The sequence below is a fragment of the Hyla sarda genome, chromosome 12 (assembly GCF_029499605.1).
Source record: "Hyla sarda isolate aHylSar1 chromosome 12, aHylSar1.hap1, whole genome shotgun sequence".
NCBI classification, from domain to species: Eukaryota; Metazoa; Chordata; class Amphibia; order Anura; family Hylidae; genus Hyla; species Hyla sarda.
The window spans coordinates 71,952,091-71,970,141 of NC_079200.1; the positions used below are offsets into that span (position 1 = coordinate 71,952,091).

Below are 18,051 nucleotides of genomic sequence, written 5' to 3' on the forward strand. Positions count from 1 at the left end.
GTAAACTCTATGTTATTTTGCTTAAGGACCTTTGGAGGCCCTGTGACGTATGCAATCCCATTACTCTGTGTAATGGTGAGTGACAGATGTTCGGACCAATCAGATTCACCCCGCCCACTGCCCATATAGGGGAGCGGTGGACATCTTTTGTTCCTGGGCTGTCAAACGAGAAGGATCTGCGCAGCAACTATCGCAGTGAGTTAGGCCCGAGCCTTGCGGCAACGGCTGAGTAATTCAGAATAGAGAGTGTATCAATCCCCAGACACTCTGCAAGATCACCGGACCTAATCTAACCCCTAAATCCGGACGGATCTGCAAATATCTACCCTAAATTCAGAGACTTTCTAAATAGCTCAAGGTCCGCAACAACTGCAATATAAGGACTGTTTGTATGAGACTGTTACTGTGCCTTGGATGTTTCGCAAGCACTTAAGTAAAGTTGTTCAAGTTCAATCTCCTTGTGGACCTTCAGTCATTTCATGCACCTATCGTTACTGGGAAGGGCGGCGATAGGCCGGAGCATTGCCCCAGCATACCAGCCCTCAGCTTGGCGTCACGAACTATAGGGTTAACATTAACCCCTTATATACCAATATCATACCACCACTACCATACACCCCCCAAGGGCTACCACAAAGCCTTTTTGGCGTTGCACGAACAGGATTCGGGTGTGTGCCTGCTCTTGCCATTAGTGAAAGTGTATTCCCCCCAGAAAGCGAACTTTATTCATGTGTTGCTGTGTACAAGAGCGGTGCTTGTGGGGCACCATACAAGGGGGCCCAGAGAAAAGTAAGGGGGGAGGCGAAGATTTGTCTACAGTTGAAATGTGTAAATTGCGCAATGAGTTCATGCTGCGATTCTCTGGTCCAGTCGGCACAGGCGGAGCTGAACTGCTGCCGGAAAAGCGCGCAAAGAAAGCCTGTGCTGCGCCACGCCCTGCCCCTGGGCGTGGACACCAAGTTGCTGTATCCCAGCCGAAAGGGAACTCAGAGATTCAAGAGTCGTTTCTGGAGGGACCGGAAGTCGGGGCTGCACCGATAGCGTCCTTCCTGCCCAGCGCCATTTTGGAGAAGCCTGCTATAAAAGACACCACGCAGAGCAACCTCTTCAGTCTGTAGAGAGAGCCGGAGAGTACAGACATGGCGGAGAGCAGCGTTCCATGTGGTCAAGTTGGCAAAATGGCACCGGAAACACGGAAAGTTGTGGCAATCGCAGCCCAACTTTTTCAAGATCGTCTGCAGCGGTTGTCATTAGACGAAGAGGGGGCCTGCAATCTTCCCCCACTGCCTGATGATAATGACAATTGGCCAGAGACACCTCCAGCGAACAGTGCAGGGACACCTGGAGGTGCGTCACCGGTGAGATTGTCCCCACACCACAGGACCTGGGGCTCGTGGGCCGAGATCCCGTCGGAGGAGTCTGCTGTGACTACCCTGCCAGAGGCGGCCTATTCTTCCTCCTCCAGCCCTGAGGTCATTCCTCGATCAAGCTTGCCAAGTGCACGGCCGTGCTCACCAAAATTGCCGCAATGGGTGTTCGGAGATGAGCCGGAGCTGATCGAGTACATGCACAGAGTACTTCAACCATTACCTGGGAAGACACTCCCACCAATCCCAACTGCATAAAGGGAAAGGGCCCGTCAAGAAGCCGAGCTGGCTAAATTGATGGAAATGCTAAAGGCCGATACAAAGAATTTTACGCTCCAAAGCACGTACATTTGCCTTATGAAGAAAGAGTGCGGTATCAAGAAAATACCAAAGAAATGGAGGCATTGTACATCCGTAAATGGGATCACCCCCGAGAATGGGAGGAGCCATTGGAAAGAAGAAGAGAAACTGTGGCCAAATTCGACAAGGTCAGAGGTTATGGGACACTCCTTGACTGCCACACTGGGCAGACCATCCTCGTAAAATGGCGAGCAGTGCAAAGGCCATATCTCCATAAGAAATTCTATACCTTGGAGGTGGGTGAAATTGTGGATTACACCCCCGTCCAGAGCCTTCGTGGAGAATGGGCTGCAGCGGTCACCAGACCAACAGCCCCAACACAGCTTCCTTTCAAATATTTCCCGTCGACGGATTGGGAGTCCGATCCCTTCAACTTGAGGCCGACGAGGTCTGCTCCTAAAGCCTCCACCAGCGTACCCAAGGAGGAGGAACCTAAAGAGTCAAGTTCATCATCTTCTATATACAGCAAAGAGTCAAGTTCATCATCTTCTTCATACCGTCGAGAGTCAAGTTCTGTACAGGGAGAAGAAAAAAGGCCAAAGTTGCGGCCACCCAAGTCGGTACCTAGACCCTCTCGAAGCAGGAAGAGTTTGTCTAACCCTGGGGTACCCACAGATGTACCAAGGCCCTCTCGGAGCAGTGAGAGTTTGCCAGTTCTTAAGGTACCAACGAAAGGGTCATGGGTTGCTCCTAATTTGGAGATGGTGCTCAAGCCCTATTGCCCCACTGTGATCTACAAGAGTAAAGAAGAACATCTTCTAAAGAGACTCTAAAGTAATGTCATATTGTTTTTCTGTCTAACCATTTTTTTCTTACAGTAACCAAGTTCAAGAATAGTGCCTAGCAGGACTGTGCTAAGATTGTTCCAGTTCAAAGTTCAGCAATGTAACCACTAAGCTTGTGCCTGACTATTAAGTCAAGAGACTCCTAGCTTGGAGGAGATTCATTAAGGACTGTACCCAGCTGAATTGTGGTTAAGGCCGTGTTTACCCTTCCCTTCCTATGAACTCCTAGTGTAGGTGGACTGCTGATCCTTACACGCCAATTTGTATATTTTCTTTGGACTCTTAGTGTAGGTGGACTGCTGATCCTTACACGTCTGCTTCATGTATATACCACCAGCTTCATAAGAACTCTTATGATAAATGTTGCACTTATCGGATGAATGCATCTGAAACATGTTGGAGTGTTGATAAATGTATAGTAAATATGTATATGGTTCTGCACACAGAAAGACATCCTTGTATCTGTGTACATAAGTAGTAAGTAAAGGTTGTACATAGGAAAATAGTCTACCGTCTATGTACATCAAAAGTAAGTTAGAGCTGTACACAGAAAATATCGACGCACTACACGTGTACACTCAACACTAAAAACCTAACTAATTCTTGTACATATAAATGTATAGAATGCTAAAGATGTTTAGTAGGTAACTCAATAGGGGACACCTCGGCTCCTCCGAGGGTAGTATTATTGCTGTCGCTCATCACTAACACCTGTCTCAACCAAAATAGTAGGGAGAATTCCCCTTAAACTAGTACTTGTACGCATAGTACCCTAGATTACTCACTTAAATGTACTACCTCAAAATTTCTCTAGTACATACATCAAAATAAATATCTCACTTAAGAAAACACTTAAGGAATTGTAGCATTTTGATACCCAATTCCTGCCACTGTTAGGTACACTTCTTCTTTTCTTTCATTGCGTGTGTGAGATGCTCTGCCTGGCCAGTAGGTACTCTTGCAAAAAAAATAAAAATAAACACGTAATTCTAAGGATAACCTAATAGGTTGTTTTGAAAGTGCTCTAGGGATTAGTAGCATGTAGCCGATAGACCCTAGCAGCCACCCTTACTGTGACCTAGCTTCCGGCTAGCCAGCATACCTTTTGTCTACTAACAGGTAACTTATTGTTGGCAAATAGAATGTGTGAGATAATACAAATGCCTAGTCAGCTAACTAGAAAGCTAACTGTATAGAAAGCTGTACTAATGTCTAGTTAGCCTTATGTATAGAAGTATGTGCTAATGTTCAGTTTAGCCTCATAAAAATGTATAGAGAGATAATAAAGTGTCTTAGGAGCTAGCAACTACATGTCAGATAGCTGCCTAATTGTCTAGTAAGCTTCAAATGTATAATAAGTTTGATAAAAGTTGTATAGGAAGCTAGAAACTAAAGGATAGATAGCTTCTTTAAATGTCTAGATAGCATTATATGTCTAGATAGATTTCTGAATGCCTAATCCAAATACTAGGAAAGGTATCAAAAGAATGTAAATGTGTCTAATCTACTTAGGATGTATAGCAAAAGTACAGATCATCCTGTTCTATTGCATCCTGTTCTAGTCCTAGTCCCTCTGTGGTGTCCCGGTACTGCATCTTATACGGTACCAATGTATGTGTGGGTCCCCATAGCCAGAGTCGCTAGGACGTAGGGATCCCTGTTGTGTAGCCTACCCCTTGTCGCCTCTATTCCAACTAATAGCCTAGTAATTTATGTAAGGGTAATATAGTAATATATATGTAAATAAATGGTTAATTACCGGTTCCATAGCGTTGCAGGACCTGCGTGTCACGTGACTAGGTAAACTCTATGGTATTTTGCTTAAGGACCTTTGGAGGCCCTGTGACGTATGCAATCCCATTACTTTGTGTAATGGTGAGTGACAGATGTTCGGACCAATCGGTTTCACCCCGCCCCCTGCCCATATAAGGAAACGGCGGCCATCTTTTTGCTCTCTTGTTCCTGGGCTATCAAACGAGAAGGATCTGCGCAGCAACTATCGCAGTGAGTTAGGCCCGAGCCTTTTGGCAATGGCTGAGTAATTCAGAATAGAGAGTGTATCAATCCCCAGACACTCTGCAGCATCACCGGACCTAATCTTACCCCTAAATCCGGACGGATCTGCAAATATCTACCCTAAATAGATACTGTGCCTTGGATGTATCGCAAGCACTTAAGTAAAATTGTTCAAGTTCAATCTCCTTGTTGGCCTTTCAGTCATTTCATGCACCTATCCTTACTGGGAAGGGCGGCGATAGGCCGGAGCATTGCATCAGCATACCAGCCCTCAGCCTGGAGTCACAAACTATAGGGTTAACATTAACCCCTTATATACCGATATCATACCACCACTACCATACACCCCCCCAAGGGCTACCACATAATTATATACAGTATATACCCAGGTTATACCAGCATGGTCCATATCACTATATACAGAAGATATATAACTTATACCAGCTGTACATATATAATTATATACAGTATATACTCAGGTTGTACCAGCATGGTCCATGTCACTATATACTGGAAGATGTATAACGTTTACCTTCCTCCTTTCTTCCGCAGCCTCCAGCCTCTTTTGTAATTCTTCTAAGGAGACCTCCCTCTTCCTGGGGGAGATGGCCAGTGGGGGACCATCCGGGGATAAATCTGAAGGAGATTTCAGGATCACCTCGAAGCTCTGCCCTGACGACCTCTTGTTGAGCTGCTTCACCTCCATGTCTGTGCATACACAAGACCATTAACACTATTATTGTTATGGAGTCACTGACTTTAGATTCTCTGAGGAAATATATATGATTTTCTGACCTTCATACTCATAGATTGTCTTGGGATGAGGCTGCGAGTAAAAGCAGGAGCAGATCAGGGACAGCATCGACAGCTCCTTCATCTTCTCTTTGTATGCTGCAAAACAAAGTATTGATAGGTGAAAATATCCCTTTATTATCCAGCTATTGCTGGTGACACTGCATGTATGTATACTCACTGCCACAGGGTGGTACGTTATACTGCTGTTGACAAGTTGCACCATATATCTGAAACCCTGCACAGAGTTTCCTTCTACACTGGCTTTGTAACATTAGAAAACAAGCATGGCTGGCCCACAGGACACTAGAACCTGAAGTTTATGGAAATTACTAGTCTAAGGCCTTGACTGTGAGAAGGACTAGAAATTGACCTATGGACCAAAAGACTTTATTTGGCTCTCCAATTGTTGCAAAACCCCAGCATGCAAAATGGGAAGGATGTCTAAACTTGGCATGAGTCTTGAAAGATAACCTTATTTTCCGTTCCATAAAGGAGTAGCCCAGTGGTGACTCAGTGGTGAGCAACTTATCCCCTATCCTAAGGATAGGGGATAAGTTGCAGATCGTGGGGGGTCCGACCGCTGGGGCCCCCTGCGATCTCCTGTACGGAGCGCCGACAGCCCGCGGGAAGGGGGCGTGTCGACCTCCGCACGAGGCGGCGGCCGACACGCCCCCTCAATACAACTCTATGGCAGAGCCAAAGCGCTGCCTTCGGCAATCTCCGGCTCTGCCATTGAGATGTATTGAGGGGGCGTGTCGGCCGCCGCCTCGTGCGGGGGTCGACACCCGCTATCTCGGCGGAGAGCCGGGGCCCCGTACAGAGAGATCGCAGGGGGCCCCAGCGGTCGGACCCCCCGCGATCTCAAACTTATCCCCTATCCTTAGGATAGGGGATAAGTTTTTCACCACTGGACTACCCCTTTAAAATTGCAGTACAGCCTGTTTTTCTGAAGTAAACATCTTGGGGGAGATTTATCATAGATATAGAGGTTTTTTCTGTGTATATTTGTGTGCAAAATGTTGCGCAAAGCATCTCCTTGCTTTTTTTTTTTGTGCGCAGAGTTTGATAGAATTCCTCATAGCGATGTCTACATTCATATTTACAGTAGAGCACTTTATCCTGTAGACTTGGATTTATTAATTGTGTCCTTTTGATTTTACCGCACAAAAAATGCGCAAAAGCCCTTTTATAGCGTAAATATATACCACCTTGGAGGACACGTACCTAAGTGTCAGAAGGCATCAGAGAATTGTAAACGTGTGTTCCTCTTTAGCACGCAACATAGAAGAGATGAGGTGATCTCTAAGGGTGCGCACAATTTACCAAGACATGTGCGCATGCTTAGTAAATTGAGAGTAGCAACATGGGGGATAGACACAGCAATATACTGTATAGCTCTACCTTACACAGATTTTGATAAATTCCCCTCCCTATAAGTGCTGTTCTAGAATTTCAAAGAACAGACAATAAAGCTGTCTGTTGAGACTCATACCGAGCTGGACATCATTTCCATTTGGCAACTCAATTTCCATTTGGCCCCAGGAACTCAAAGTGAGTTGGATGAACACTGCCGCTGTGCAAGCTTGCCTGTAAAACTACAGCTTCCATTATGTCCTGGCAAAGGCTGTATGGGTGCAGGGGGGGTTGTAGAATTGCAACAGCTAGAGAACCTCATGAAAGTAGCAATATAAAAGCCGGATTCAGGAGAAAACCAGCATCTGATACAAGCAGGGCAGCAGTACCAAGCCACAGACAGGACTCTGAGACTCAGACATGTCACCGAGGACACTCTATGCCTTTGCCCAAATTCCCAGTCCTCATCAGCTGCTATGTGTACAAGCCTCTCCACTCTAGGGACCATAGAGTCTGGCGCCAGCTTTCAACCTTAATTACCAAATGCCAGACATGACAGGCAGCTGGCAACAGAGCGTGAGTGTCCTGGGTATAAAACAGGAAGATAAAGTGGATGACTGACTACAAAGGGAATAGCAGGGCTTCTGCTTCATATATACTGGACATTAAAATGTTAGTCTAATATACAGTATCTCACATAAGTGAGTCCATGTCGGACACTTTTGTAAATATTTTATTATAAAGTTTCCTCTGACAACACTGAAGAAATGATAATCTGCTATAATGTAAAGTAGTGTAAAGTAATGTAAAGTGTAATGTAGTGAGATTGATCAAAACCTGTGTAAAGGAAAAGGGGGCTTTTCAAAATGAGAGAAGCGATCTGATTGGTTGCTATGGACAACTTTTCCTCTGTGCTAGTTTTGATAAATCTTCCCCAAAAGTCTCAGGTTTGAGTGGGGAGCAGGTGTCTTAAATTTGGTGTTATTGGACTCACACTCTCTAATATTGGTTGCTGGAGGGTCAACATGGCACCACATGGCAAAGAACTCTAAAGATCTGAAAAAAGAATTGTTACTTTACATAAACATGGCCTAGATCAGGCATAGGCAACCTTTGGCACTGCAGATGTTTTGGACTACATCTCCCATGATGCTTTTACAGCCAAAAATGCCTGGCCTGGGCTATAAGAAGATTGCTAAGACCCTGAAACTCAGCTGCAGCATGGTGGACAAGACCATACAGCAGTTTCAAAGGACAGGTTCCAATCAGAACATGCCTTGCCCTGGTTTACCAAAGAAGTTGAGTGCATGTGCTCAGTGTCATATCCAGAGGTTGTCTTTGGGAAATAGACATAGGAGTGCTGCCAGCATTGTTGCAGAGGTTGAAGGGGTGGTGGGTCAGCCTGGCAGTGCTCAGACCATACATCGCACACTTCATAAAATTGGTCTGCATGGATGCCTCTTCCAAAGATGATGCACAAGAAAGCCTGCAAACAGTTTGCTGAAGACAAGCAGACTAAGGACATGGATTACTGAAACCACGTCCTGTGGTCCAATGAGACCAAGATAAAAAAAATAAAAATTGTTTCAGAGGGTGTCAAGAATGTATGACAGCAACCAGGTGAGAAGTACAAAAACAAGTGTGTCTTGCCTACAGCCAAGCATAGTGGTGGGAGTGTCATGGTCTGGGGCTACATGAGTGCTGCTGGCACTGGAGAGCTACAGTTCATTGAGGGAACCATTAATGCCAACATGTACTGTGACATTTGGCAGAAGAGCATGATCCCTCCCTTTAGAGACTAGCACAGGCAGTATATCCACATGATAACCCCAAACAAACCTCCAAGATGACCACTGCCCTGCTAAAGGAGCGTAATGGTGATGGACTGGCCAAGAATGTTTTCAGACCTAAACACTATTGAGCATCTGTGGGGCATTCTCAAACAACAGGTGGGGTCTCTAACATCTACCAGCTCTCTGATGTCATCATGGAGGAGTGGAAGAGGATTCCAGTGGTAATCTGTGCAGCTCTGGTGAACTCCATGCCCAACAGTGCTGGAAAATAATAATGGCCACACAAAATATTAACACTTTGGGCCCAATTTGGACATTTACACTTAGGGGTGTACTCACTTTTGTTGCCAAGGTTTAGACATTAATGGCTGTGTGTAGAGTTATTTTGAGGAGGACACAACTTTAAACACTGTTATACAGGCTGTGCACTCACTACTTTACATTGTAGCAGAGTGTCATTTCTTCAGTGTTATCACATTAAAAGACAGAATAAAACAATTACAAAAATGTGACGGGTGGACACACTGATGTAAGATAAACAATAATATGTTATACATATCCTCCACTGATCCATAGCGAAGTCCTGTATTATACCCAAGAGCAGGACTCATTATTCTGTATTATATTCAAGAGCTGTAATCACAATTCCTCTGGTGGAGTCACTGTGTACATACATCATATTACTTATCCTTTACTGATCCTGAATTATATCCTGTATTATACTCAAGAGCTGTACTCACTATTCTGCTGGTATAGTCACTGTGTACATACATTATATTACTTATCCTTTACTGACTGTCACGATGCCGGCTGGCAGGAGGTGGATCCTCTGTGCCAGAGAGGGATTGGCGTGGACCGTGCTAGTGGACCGGTTCTAAGTCACTACTGGTTTTCACCAGAGCCCGCCGCAAAGCGGGATGGTCTTGCTGCGGCGGTAGTGACCAGGTCGTATCCACTAGCAACGGCTCAACCTCTCTGACTGCTGAAGATAGGCGCGGTACAAGGGAGTAGACAGAAGCAAGGTCGGACGTAGCAGAAGGTCGGGGCAGGCAGCAAGGATCGTAGTCAGGGGCAACGGCAGGAGGTCTGGAACACAGGCTAGGAACACACAAGGAAACGCTTTCACTGGCACAATGGCAACAAGATCCGGCGAGGGAGTGCAGGGGAAGTGAGGTATACATAGGGAGTGCACAGGTGAACACACTAATTAGAACCACTTGCGCCAATCAGCGGCGCAGTGGCCCTTTAAATCGCAGAGACCCGGCGCGCGCGCGCCCTAGGGAGCGGGGCCGCGCGCGCCGGGACAGGACCGACGGAGAGCGAGTCAGGTACGGGAGCCGGGGTGCGCATCGCGAGCGGGCGCCACCCGCATCGCGAATCGCATCCCGGCTGGAGGCGGTATCGCAGCGCACCGGGTCAGTGGATCTGACCGGAGCGCTGCAGTAGCGAGAGTGTAGCGAGCGCTCCGGGGAGGAGCGGGGACCCGGAGCGCTCGGCGTAACAGTACCCCCCCCCTTGGGTCTCCCCCTCTTCTTAGAGCCTGAGAACCTGAGGAGCAGACTTTTGTCTAGGATATTGTCCTCAGGTTCCCAGGATCTCTCTTCAGGACCACAACCCTCCCAATCGACCAAAAAAAAAGTTTTCCCTCTGACCTTCTTGGAGGCCAGTATCTCCTTGACGGAGAAGATGTCCGAGGAGCCGGAAACAGGAGTGGGAGAAACAAGTTTGGGAGAGAAACGGTTGATGATGAGTGGTTTAAGAAGAGAAACGTGAAAGGCATTAGGAATACGAAGAGAAGGAGGAAGAAGAAGTTTGTAAGAGACAGGATTAATCTGGCACAAAATTTTGAAAGGACCAAGATAGCGTGGTCCCAATTTGTAGCTAGGGACACGGAAGCGGACATATTTAGCGGAGAGCCATACCTTGTCTCCAGGAGAAAAAATGGGGGGAGCTCTTCTTTTCTTATCAGCAAACTTCTTCATGCGTGATGAAGCCTGTAAGAGAGAATTTTGGGTCTCTTTCCATATGGTGGAAAGATCACGAGATATTTCATCCACAGCGGGCAAACCAGAGGGCAAGGGAGTAGGGAGGGGGGGAAGAGGGTGACGGCCGTACACCACGAAAAATGGGGATTTGGAGGAAGATTCAGAGACTCTGAAGTTATACGAGAATTCGGCCCATGGTAGAAGATCTGCCCAGTCATCCTGGCGGGAGGAAACAAAATGCCGTAAATAATCACCCAGGACCTGGTTAATTCTTTCTACTTGCCCATTGGATTGAGGATGAAGAAAAGTTTAATTTAATCTTGAGTTGTTTACAGAGAGCCCTCCAGAATTTTGACACGAATTGGACGCCTCTGTCCGAGACGATCTGCGTGGGCAACCCGTGAAGACGAAAAATGTGTACAAAAAATTGTTTTGCCAACTGAGGCGCTGAAGGGAGACCAGGAAGAGGGATGAAATGTGCCATCTTGGAGAATCGATCAACGACCACCCAAACAACAGTGTTGCCACGGGATGGGGGTAAGTCTGTAATAAAGTCCATACCAATCAGAGACCAAGGCTGTTCGGGGACAGGCAGAGGATGAAGAAGACCAGCGGGCTTCTGGCGAGGAGTCTTATCCCGGGCACAGACAGTGCAGGCTTGCACAAAATCCACAACATCCGTCTCCAGAGTCGGCCACCAATAGAAACGAGAGATGAGTTGCACGGATTTCTTGATGCCCGCATGACCTGCGAGATGGGAGGAGTGACCCCATTTGAGGATTCCGAGGCGTTGGCGTGGAGAGACGAAGGTCTTCCCTGGAGGAGTTTGCCTGATGGAGGCTGGAGAAGTGGAGATCAGGCAGTCAGGAGGAATGATGTGTTGCGGAGAGAGCTCTACTTCCGAGGCATCCGAGGAACGAGAGAGAGCATCGGCCCTAATGTTCTTATCGGCAGGCCGAAAGTGAATTTCAAAATTAAATCGGGCAAAGAACAGAGACCACCTGGCCTGGCGAGGATTCAGCCGTTGGGCAGACTGGAGATAGGAGAGGTTCTTGTGATCGGTGTAAATAATAACTGGAAATCTTGATCCCTCCAGCAGATGCCTCCATTCCTCAAGTGCTAATTTAATGGCTAGTAGCTCTCGATCCCCGATGGAGTAGTTCCTCTCCGCCGGAGAGAAGGTCCTAGAAAAAAACCCACAAGTAACAGCATGCCCGGAAGAATTTTTTTGTAGAAGGACCGCTCCAGCTCCTACTGAGGAGGCATCAACCTCCAATAGGAAGGGTTTAGATGGGTCAGGTCTGGAGAGCACGGGAGCCGAAGAAAAGGCAGACTTGAGCTGTTTAAAGGCGTCTTCCGCTTGAGGAGGCCATGACTTAGGATTGGCATTCTTTTTGGTTAAAGCAACGATAGGAGCCACAATGGTAGAAAAATGTGGAATAAATTGTCTGTAATAATTGGCGAACCCCAAAAAACGTTGGATAGCACGGAGTCCGGAGGGGCGTGGCCAATCTAAGACGGCAGAGAGTTTGTCTGGATCCATTTGTAGTCCCTGGCCAGAGACCAAGTATCCTAGGAAAGGAAGAGATTGACATTCAAACAGACATTTCTCCATTTTGGCATAAAGTTGATTGTCACGAAGTCTCTGAAGAACCATGCGGACATGCTGGCGGTGTTCTTCTAGGTTGGCAGAAAAAATCAGGATATCGTCCAGATACACAACAACACAGGAATATAAGAGATCACGAAAAATTTCATTAACAAAGTCTTGGAAGACGGCAGGGGCGTTGCACAGGCCAAAGGGCATGACCAGATACTCAAAGTGTCCATCTCTAGTGTTAAATGCCGTTTTCCATTCATCCCCCTCTCTAATGCGGATGAGATTATAAGCACCTCTTAAGTCCAGTTTGGTAAAGATGTGGGCACCTTGGAGGCGATCAAAGAGTTCAGAGATGAGAGGTAGGGGGTAGCGGTTCTTTACCGTGATTTTATTAAGACCGCGGTAGTCAATGCAAGGACGTAGGGAGCCATCTTTTTTGGACACAAAGAAAAATCCGGCTCCGGCAGGAGAGGAGGATTTGCGGATAAAGCCCTTTTTTAAATTTTCCTGGATGTACTCAGACATAGCAAGAGTCTCTGGGGCAGAGAGAGGATAAATTCTGCCCTGGGGTGGAGTAGTGCCCGGGAGGAGGTCAATAGGACAGTCATAAGGCCTGTGAGGAGGTAGAGTCTCAGCTTGTTTTTTGCAAAAAACATCCGCAAAGTCCATATAGGCCTTAGGGAGACCGGTTACAGGGGGAACCACAGGGTCACGGCAAGGAGAACTGGGAACCGGTTTAAGGCAGTCCTTGAAACAGGAGGAACCCCAACTCTTGATCTCCCCAGTGGACCAATCCAGGGTTGGGGAATGGTGTTGAAGCCAGGGTAGTCCGAGGAGAATTTCGGAAGTGCAATTGGGGAGGACCAAAAACTAAATTTTCTCGTGATGAGGTCCGATGCACATTAGGAGGGGCTCCGTGCGGAAACGTATGGTACAGTCCAATCTTTCATTGTTAACACAATTGATGTAGAGGGGTCTGACGAGACTGGTCACCGGGATGTTGAACCTGTTGATGAGAGAGGCCAAAATAAAATTTCCTGCAGATCCGGAATCCAAGAAGGCCATAGTAGAGAAGGAGAAGGTAGAGGCAGATATCCGCACAGGCACAGTAAGACGTGGAGAAGCAGAGTTGACATCAAGGACTGTCTCACCTTTGTGCGGAGTCAGCGTACGTCTTTCCAGGCGGGGAGGACGGATAGGACAATCCTTCAGGAAGTGTTCAGTACCGGCACAGTACAGGCAGAGATTCTCCATGCGGCGTCGTGTCCTCTCTTGAGGTGTCAGGCGAGACCGGTCGACCAGCATAGCCTCCACGGCGGGAGGCACAGGAACGGATTGCAGGGGACCAGAGGAGAGAGGAGCCGGGGAGAAAAAACGCCTCGTGCGAACAAAGTCCATATCCTGGCGGAGCTCCTGACGCCTTTCGGAAAAACGCATGTCAATGCGAGTGGCTAGATGAATGAGTTCATGTAGGTTAGCAGGGACTTCTCGTGCGGCCAGAACATCTTTAATGTTGCTGGATAGGCCTTTTTTAAAGGTCGCGCAGAGGGCCTCATTATTCCAGGATAGTTCAGAAGCAAGAGTACGGAATTGTACGGCGTACTCGCCAACGGAAGAATTACCCTGGACCAGGTTCAACAGGGCAGTCTCAGCAGAAGAGGCTCGGGCAGGTTCCTCAAAGACACTTCGAATTTCCGAGAAGAAGGAGTGTACAGAGGCAGTGACGGGGTCATTGCGGTCCCAGAGCGGTGTGGCCCATGACAGAGCTTTTCCAGACAGAAGGCTGACTACGAAAGCCACCTTAGACCTTTCAGTAGGAAACTGGTCCGACATCATCTCCAAGTGCAGGGAACATTGAGAAAGAAAGCCACGGCAAAATTTAGAGTCCCCATCAAATTTATCCGGCAAGGATAGTCGTAGGCCTGAAGCGGCCACTCGCTGCGGAGGAGGTGCAGGAGCTGGCGGAGGAGATGATTGCTGAAGCTGTGGTAGTAGCTGCTGTAGCATCACGGTCAGTTGAGACAGCTGGTGGCCTTGTTGCGCTATCTGTTGTGACTGCTGGGCGACCACCGTGGTGAGGTCGGCGACAACTGGCAGAGGGACTTCAGCGGGATCCATGGCCGGATCTACTGTCACGATGCCGGCTGGCAGGAGGTGGATCCTCTGTGCCAGAGAGGGATTGGCGTGGACCGTGCTAGTGGACCGGTTCTAAGTCACTACTGGTGTTCACCAGAGCCCGCCGCAAAGCGGGATGGTCTTGCTGCGGCGGTAGTGACCAGGTCGTATCCACTAGCAACGGCTCAACCTCTCTGACTGCTGAAGATAGGCGCGGTACAAGGGAGTAGACAGAAGCAAGGTCGGACGTAGCAGAAGGTCGGGGCAGGCAGCAAGGATCGTAGTCAGGGGCAACGGCAGGAGGTCTGGAACACAGGCTAGGAACACACAAGGAAACGCTTTCACTGGCACAATGGCAACAAGATCCGGCGAGGGAGTGCAGGGGAAGTGAGGTATACATAGGGAGTGCACAGGTGAACACACTAATTAGAACCACTTGCGCCAATCAGCGGCGCAGTGGCCCTTTAAATCGCAGAGACCCGGCGCGCGCGCGCCCTAGGGAGCGGGCGCCGGATCTACTGTCACGATGCCGGCTGGCAGGAGGTGGATCCTCTGTGCCAGAGAGGGATTGGCGTGGACCGTGCTAGTGGACCGGTTCTAAGTCACTACTGGTTTTCACCAGAGCCCGCCGCAAAGCGGGATGGTCTTGCTGCGGCGGTAGTGACCAGGTCGTATCCACTAGCAACGGCTCAACCTCTCTGACTGCTGAAGATAGGCGCGGTACAAGGGAGTAGACAGAAGCAAGGTCGGACGTAGCAGAAGGTCGGGGCAGGCAGCAAGGATCGTAGTCAGGGGCAACGGCAGGAGGTCTGGAACACAGGCTAGGAACACACAAGGAAACGCTTTCACTGGCACAATGGCAACAAGATCCGGCGAGGGAGTGCAGGGGAAGTGAGGTATACATAGGGAGTGCACAGGTGAACACACTAATTAGAACCACTTGCGCCAATCAGCGGCGCAGTGGCCCTTTAAATCGCAGAGACCCGGCGCGCGCGCGCCCTAGGGAGCGGGGCCACGCGCGCCGGGACAGGACCGACGGAGAGCGAGTCAGGTACGGGAGCCGGGGTGCGCATCGCGAGCGGGCGCCACCCGCATCGCGAATCGCATCCCGGCTGGAGGCGGTATCGCAGCGCACCGGGTCAGTGGATCTGACCGGAGCGCTGCAGTAGCGAGAGTGTAGCGAGCGCTCCGGGGAGGAGCGGGGACCCGGAGCGCTCGGCGTAACACTGACCCTGAATTATATCCTGTATTATACTCAAGAGCTGTACTCACTATTCTGCTGGTGGGGTCACTGTGTACATACATTACTGATCCTGAATTACATCCTGTATTATACTCCAGAGCTGTTCTTACTATTCTGCTGGTGTAGTCACTGTGTACATACATTATATTACTTATCCTGTACTGATCCTGAATTACATCCTGTATTAAACTCCAGTGCTGTATTCAATACAGTAGAATCTCCCGATAGCGGATACTCACGGGGGGGGGGGGGTCATTGGGAGGAAATGTCCTCTATTAAGAGATGTCCCCTATTGGGTAAAAAAAGGCTCAAAAATCTGTCTAAATGATCGAATACTGTACTGTATTCACTCCATAGTGTAATTACCTAAAAAAACATGATGACAAGCAATATTACAGTAGAATCTTCCAGTGACTTTTAATCACCCCTTATGACCCCACTGTACCATTTCATCCTCCCTGTGCTATTTTATTCTCCCTCTTGACCCCTCCAATACCACTTCATTATTCCACCTTAAAACCCTTCGGTGCCATTTACAACCAGTGCCACTTTATTGCCCCTGTGCCAAATCATTCCACCTTACCCTCTGTGCAAATTGATCACCCCTCTTTACCACCCCTGTGCCATTTCATTCCCCCTTTATCCCCTTGTGCCACTTTATTCCCTCTGTGCCAAATCACCTACCCTTACCCCTTGTGCCACATCACTTTATCCCTTCCCTCCGCCCCGTTTTTCTTCTTACCTGGCCAGCAGGCTCGGGTGCAGGGGCTTCCAGCAGGTTTGACATTCTCCTTATGTCCTCTGTGCTGCACTTAGCAGTCACGAGCATCACGCATCAGTTCCTGCAGACGCCGCTTCTCACAGCCTCTCAGTGAGTGCAGCGCAGAGGACACCAGAAGAATGTCAAACCCACTGAGAGCTCCTGCACCTGAGCCTGCTGGCCAGGTAAGAAGAACAACAGGGTAAGGAGGGAAGGGAAAAAGTGATGTGGCACAAGGGGTAAGGGGGAGGGGGGGATGATTGCGCACAGGGTAATAAAGTGACACGGGGATAAAATGGGGGGGGATCAAGGAAAAATGATGTGGTGCAGGGGGTTATAAAGGAGGGGATGATTTGGCCCCTATTGGGAGTGTTTTGTCCCCTATTCGGTGTGTCTGCATCTGCTGTTGACAACAGCTGGAGGCAGCCTGTTTGGGAATCACTGGTATAGAATACCCCTATGTCCACCCCTGTGCAATCCCTAATTTAGTCCTCAAATGCGCACGGCGCTCTCTCACTTCAGAGCCCTGTCGTATTTCAAGGAAACAGTTTAGTGCCACATAGGGGGTATATGTGTCCCCTATTTGGAGGGTGCAAATACATTAAGTCTTATGGGACTCTGAAAAGGAATAAAAAACTATCCGCTATTGGGAGGTGTCCCCTATTGGGAAGTGTCCGCTAAGGGAGATTTAACTGTATTCTGCTGGTGGAGTCACTGTGTATATACATTACATTACTTATTCTATACTGATCCTGAGTTATATCCTGTATTATACTCCAGAGCTGCACTCACTATTCTGCTGGTGGAGTCACTGTGTACATACATTACATTACTTATCCTGTACTGATCCTGAGTTATATCATGTATTGTACTTCAGAGCTGCACTCACTATTCTGCTGGTGGAGTCACTGTGTACATACATTACATTACTTATCCTGTACTGATCCTGAGTTATATCCTGTATTATACTCCAGAGCTGTACTCACTATTCTGCTGGTGAGGTCACTGTGTACATTCATTACATTACTTATCCTGTACTGATCCTGCGTTATATCCTGCATTATACTACAGAGCTGCACTCACTACACCCTCTTCCAAATTATTATGCAAATAATATTTTTCTCATTTACCTAAATAATTGATGTTATCAACTATTAAGAGTACAATTCAAATTTTATTGAACAAACCTCCTAATGATAACAGTATTTTTTTTAAACATAGAAAAATTACAATGCACTGTTCCAAATTATTACGCACAGTAAGTTTCAAAACACTTTATAGGTTGTAAAGAACTGAAATTATCATTTGTTGTGTTTGCAGCATATTTACTTAAATCAAAAGCTATTTCAATCAAACTTTTAGCAACATTTTAACTTTTTAAACATTTTAACAGGTCCAGTTACACTTTAACATAGGACCCCTTATTTGATAGCAGCTTCACTCGTCTTGAATCCATTGACCTTGTGAGTTTTTGGACAGTTTCTGCTTGAATTTGTTTGCAAGATGTCAGAATAGCCTCCCAGAGCTGCTGTTTGGATGTAAACTGCCTCCCACCCTCATGGATCTTTTGCTTGAGGATGCTCTAAAGGTTCTCAATAGGATTGAGGTCAGGGGAGGATAGAGGCCACACCATGACTTTCTGTCCTTTTAACCCCATAGCAGCCATTGATGCAGAGGCATTCTTTGCAGCATGAGATGGTGCATTGTCATACATGATTTTATTGTGGAAAGCATAGTTCCTCCTTCTGTACCAGGGAAGAAAGTGGTCAGTCAGAAACTCCACATACTTTGCAGAGGTCATCTTTACACCTTCGGGGACCCTAAAGGGGCCGACCAGCTCTCTTGCCATAATTCCGGCCCAAAACATGACTCCCCCACT

General features: G+C 47.7%; 1 protein-coding gene across 1 annotated transcript in view; it reads right to left on the minus strand.

Moving 5' to 3' along the window:
- Positions 1-18,051, minus strand: part of STMN3 (stathmin 3) — a 30,031-nt gene that overhangs the window by 7,896 nt on the left and 4,084 nt on the right. Inside the window, exons 2-3 of the mRNA XM_056548336.1 lie at positions 5,324-5,419; positions 5,061-5,236 (exon numbers count right to left, since the gene is read on the minus strand). Of these exons, the coding sequence (XP_056404311.1) occupies positions 5,061-5,236; positions 5,324-5,419 (272 nt within the window). The remainder of the gene's footprint in view (positions 1-5,060; positions 5,237-5,323; positions 5,420-18,051) is intronic.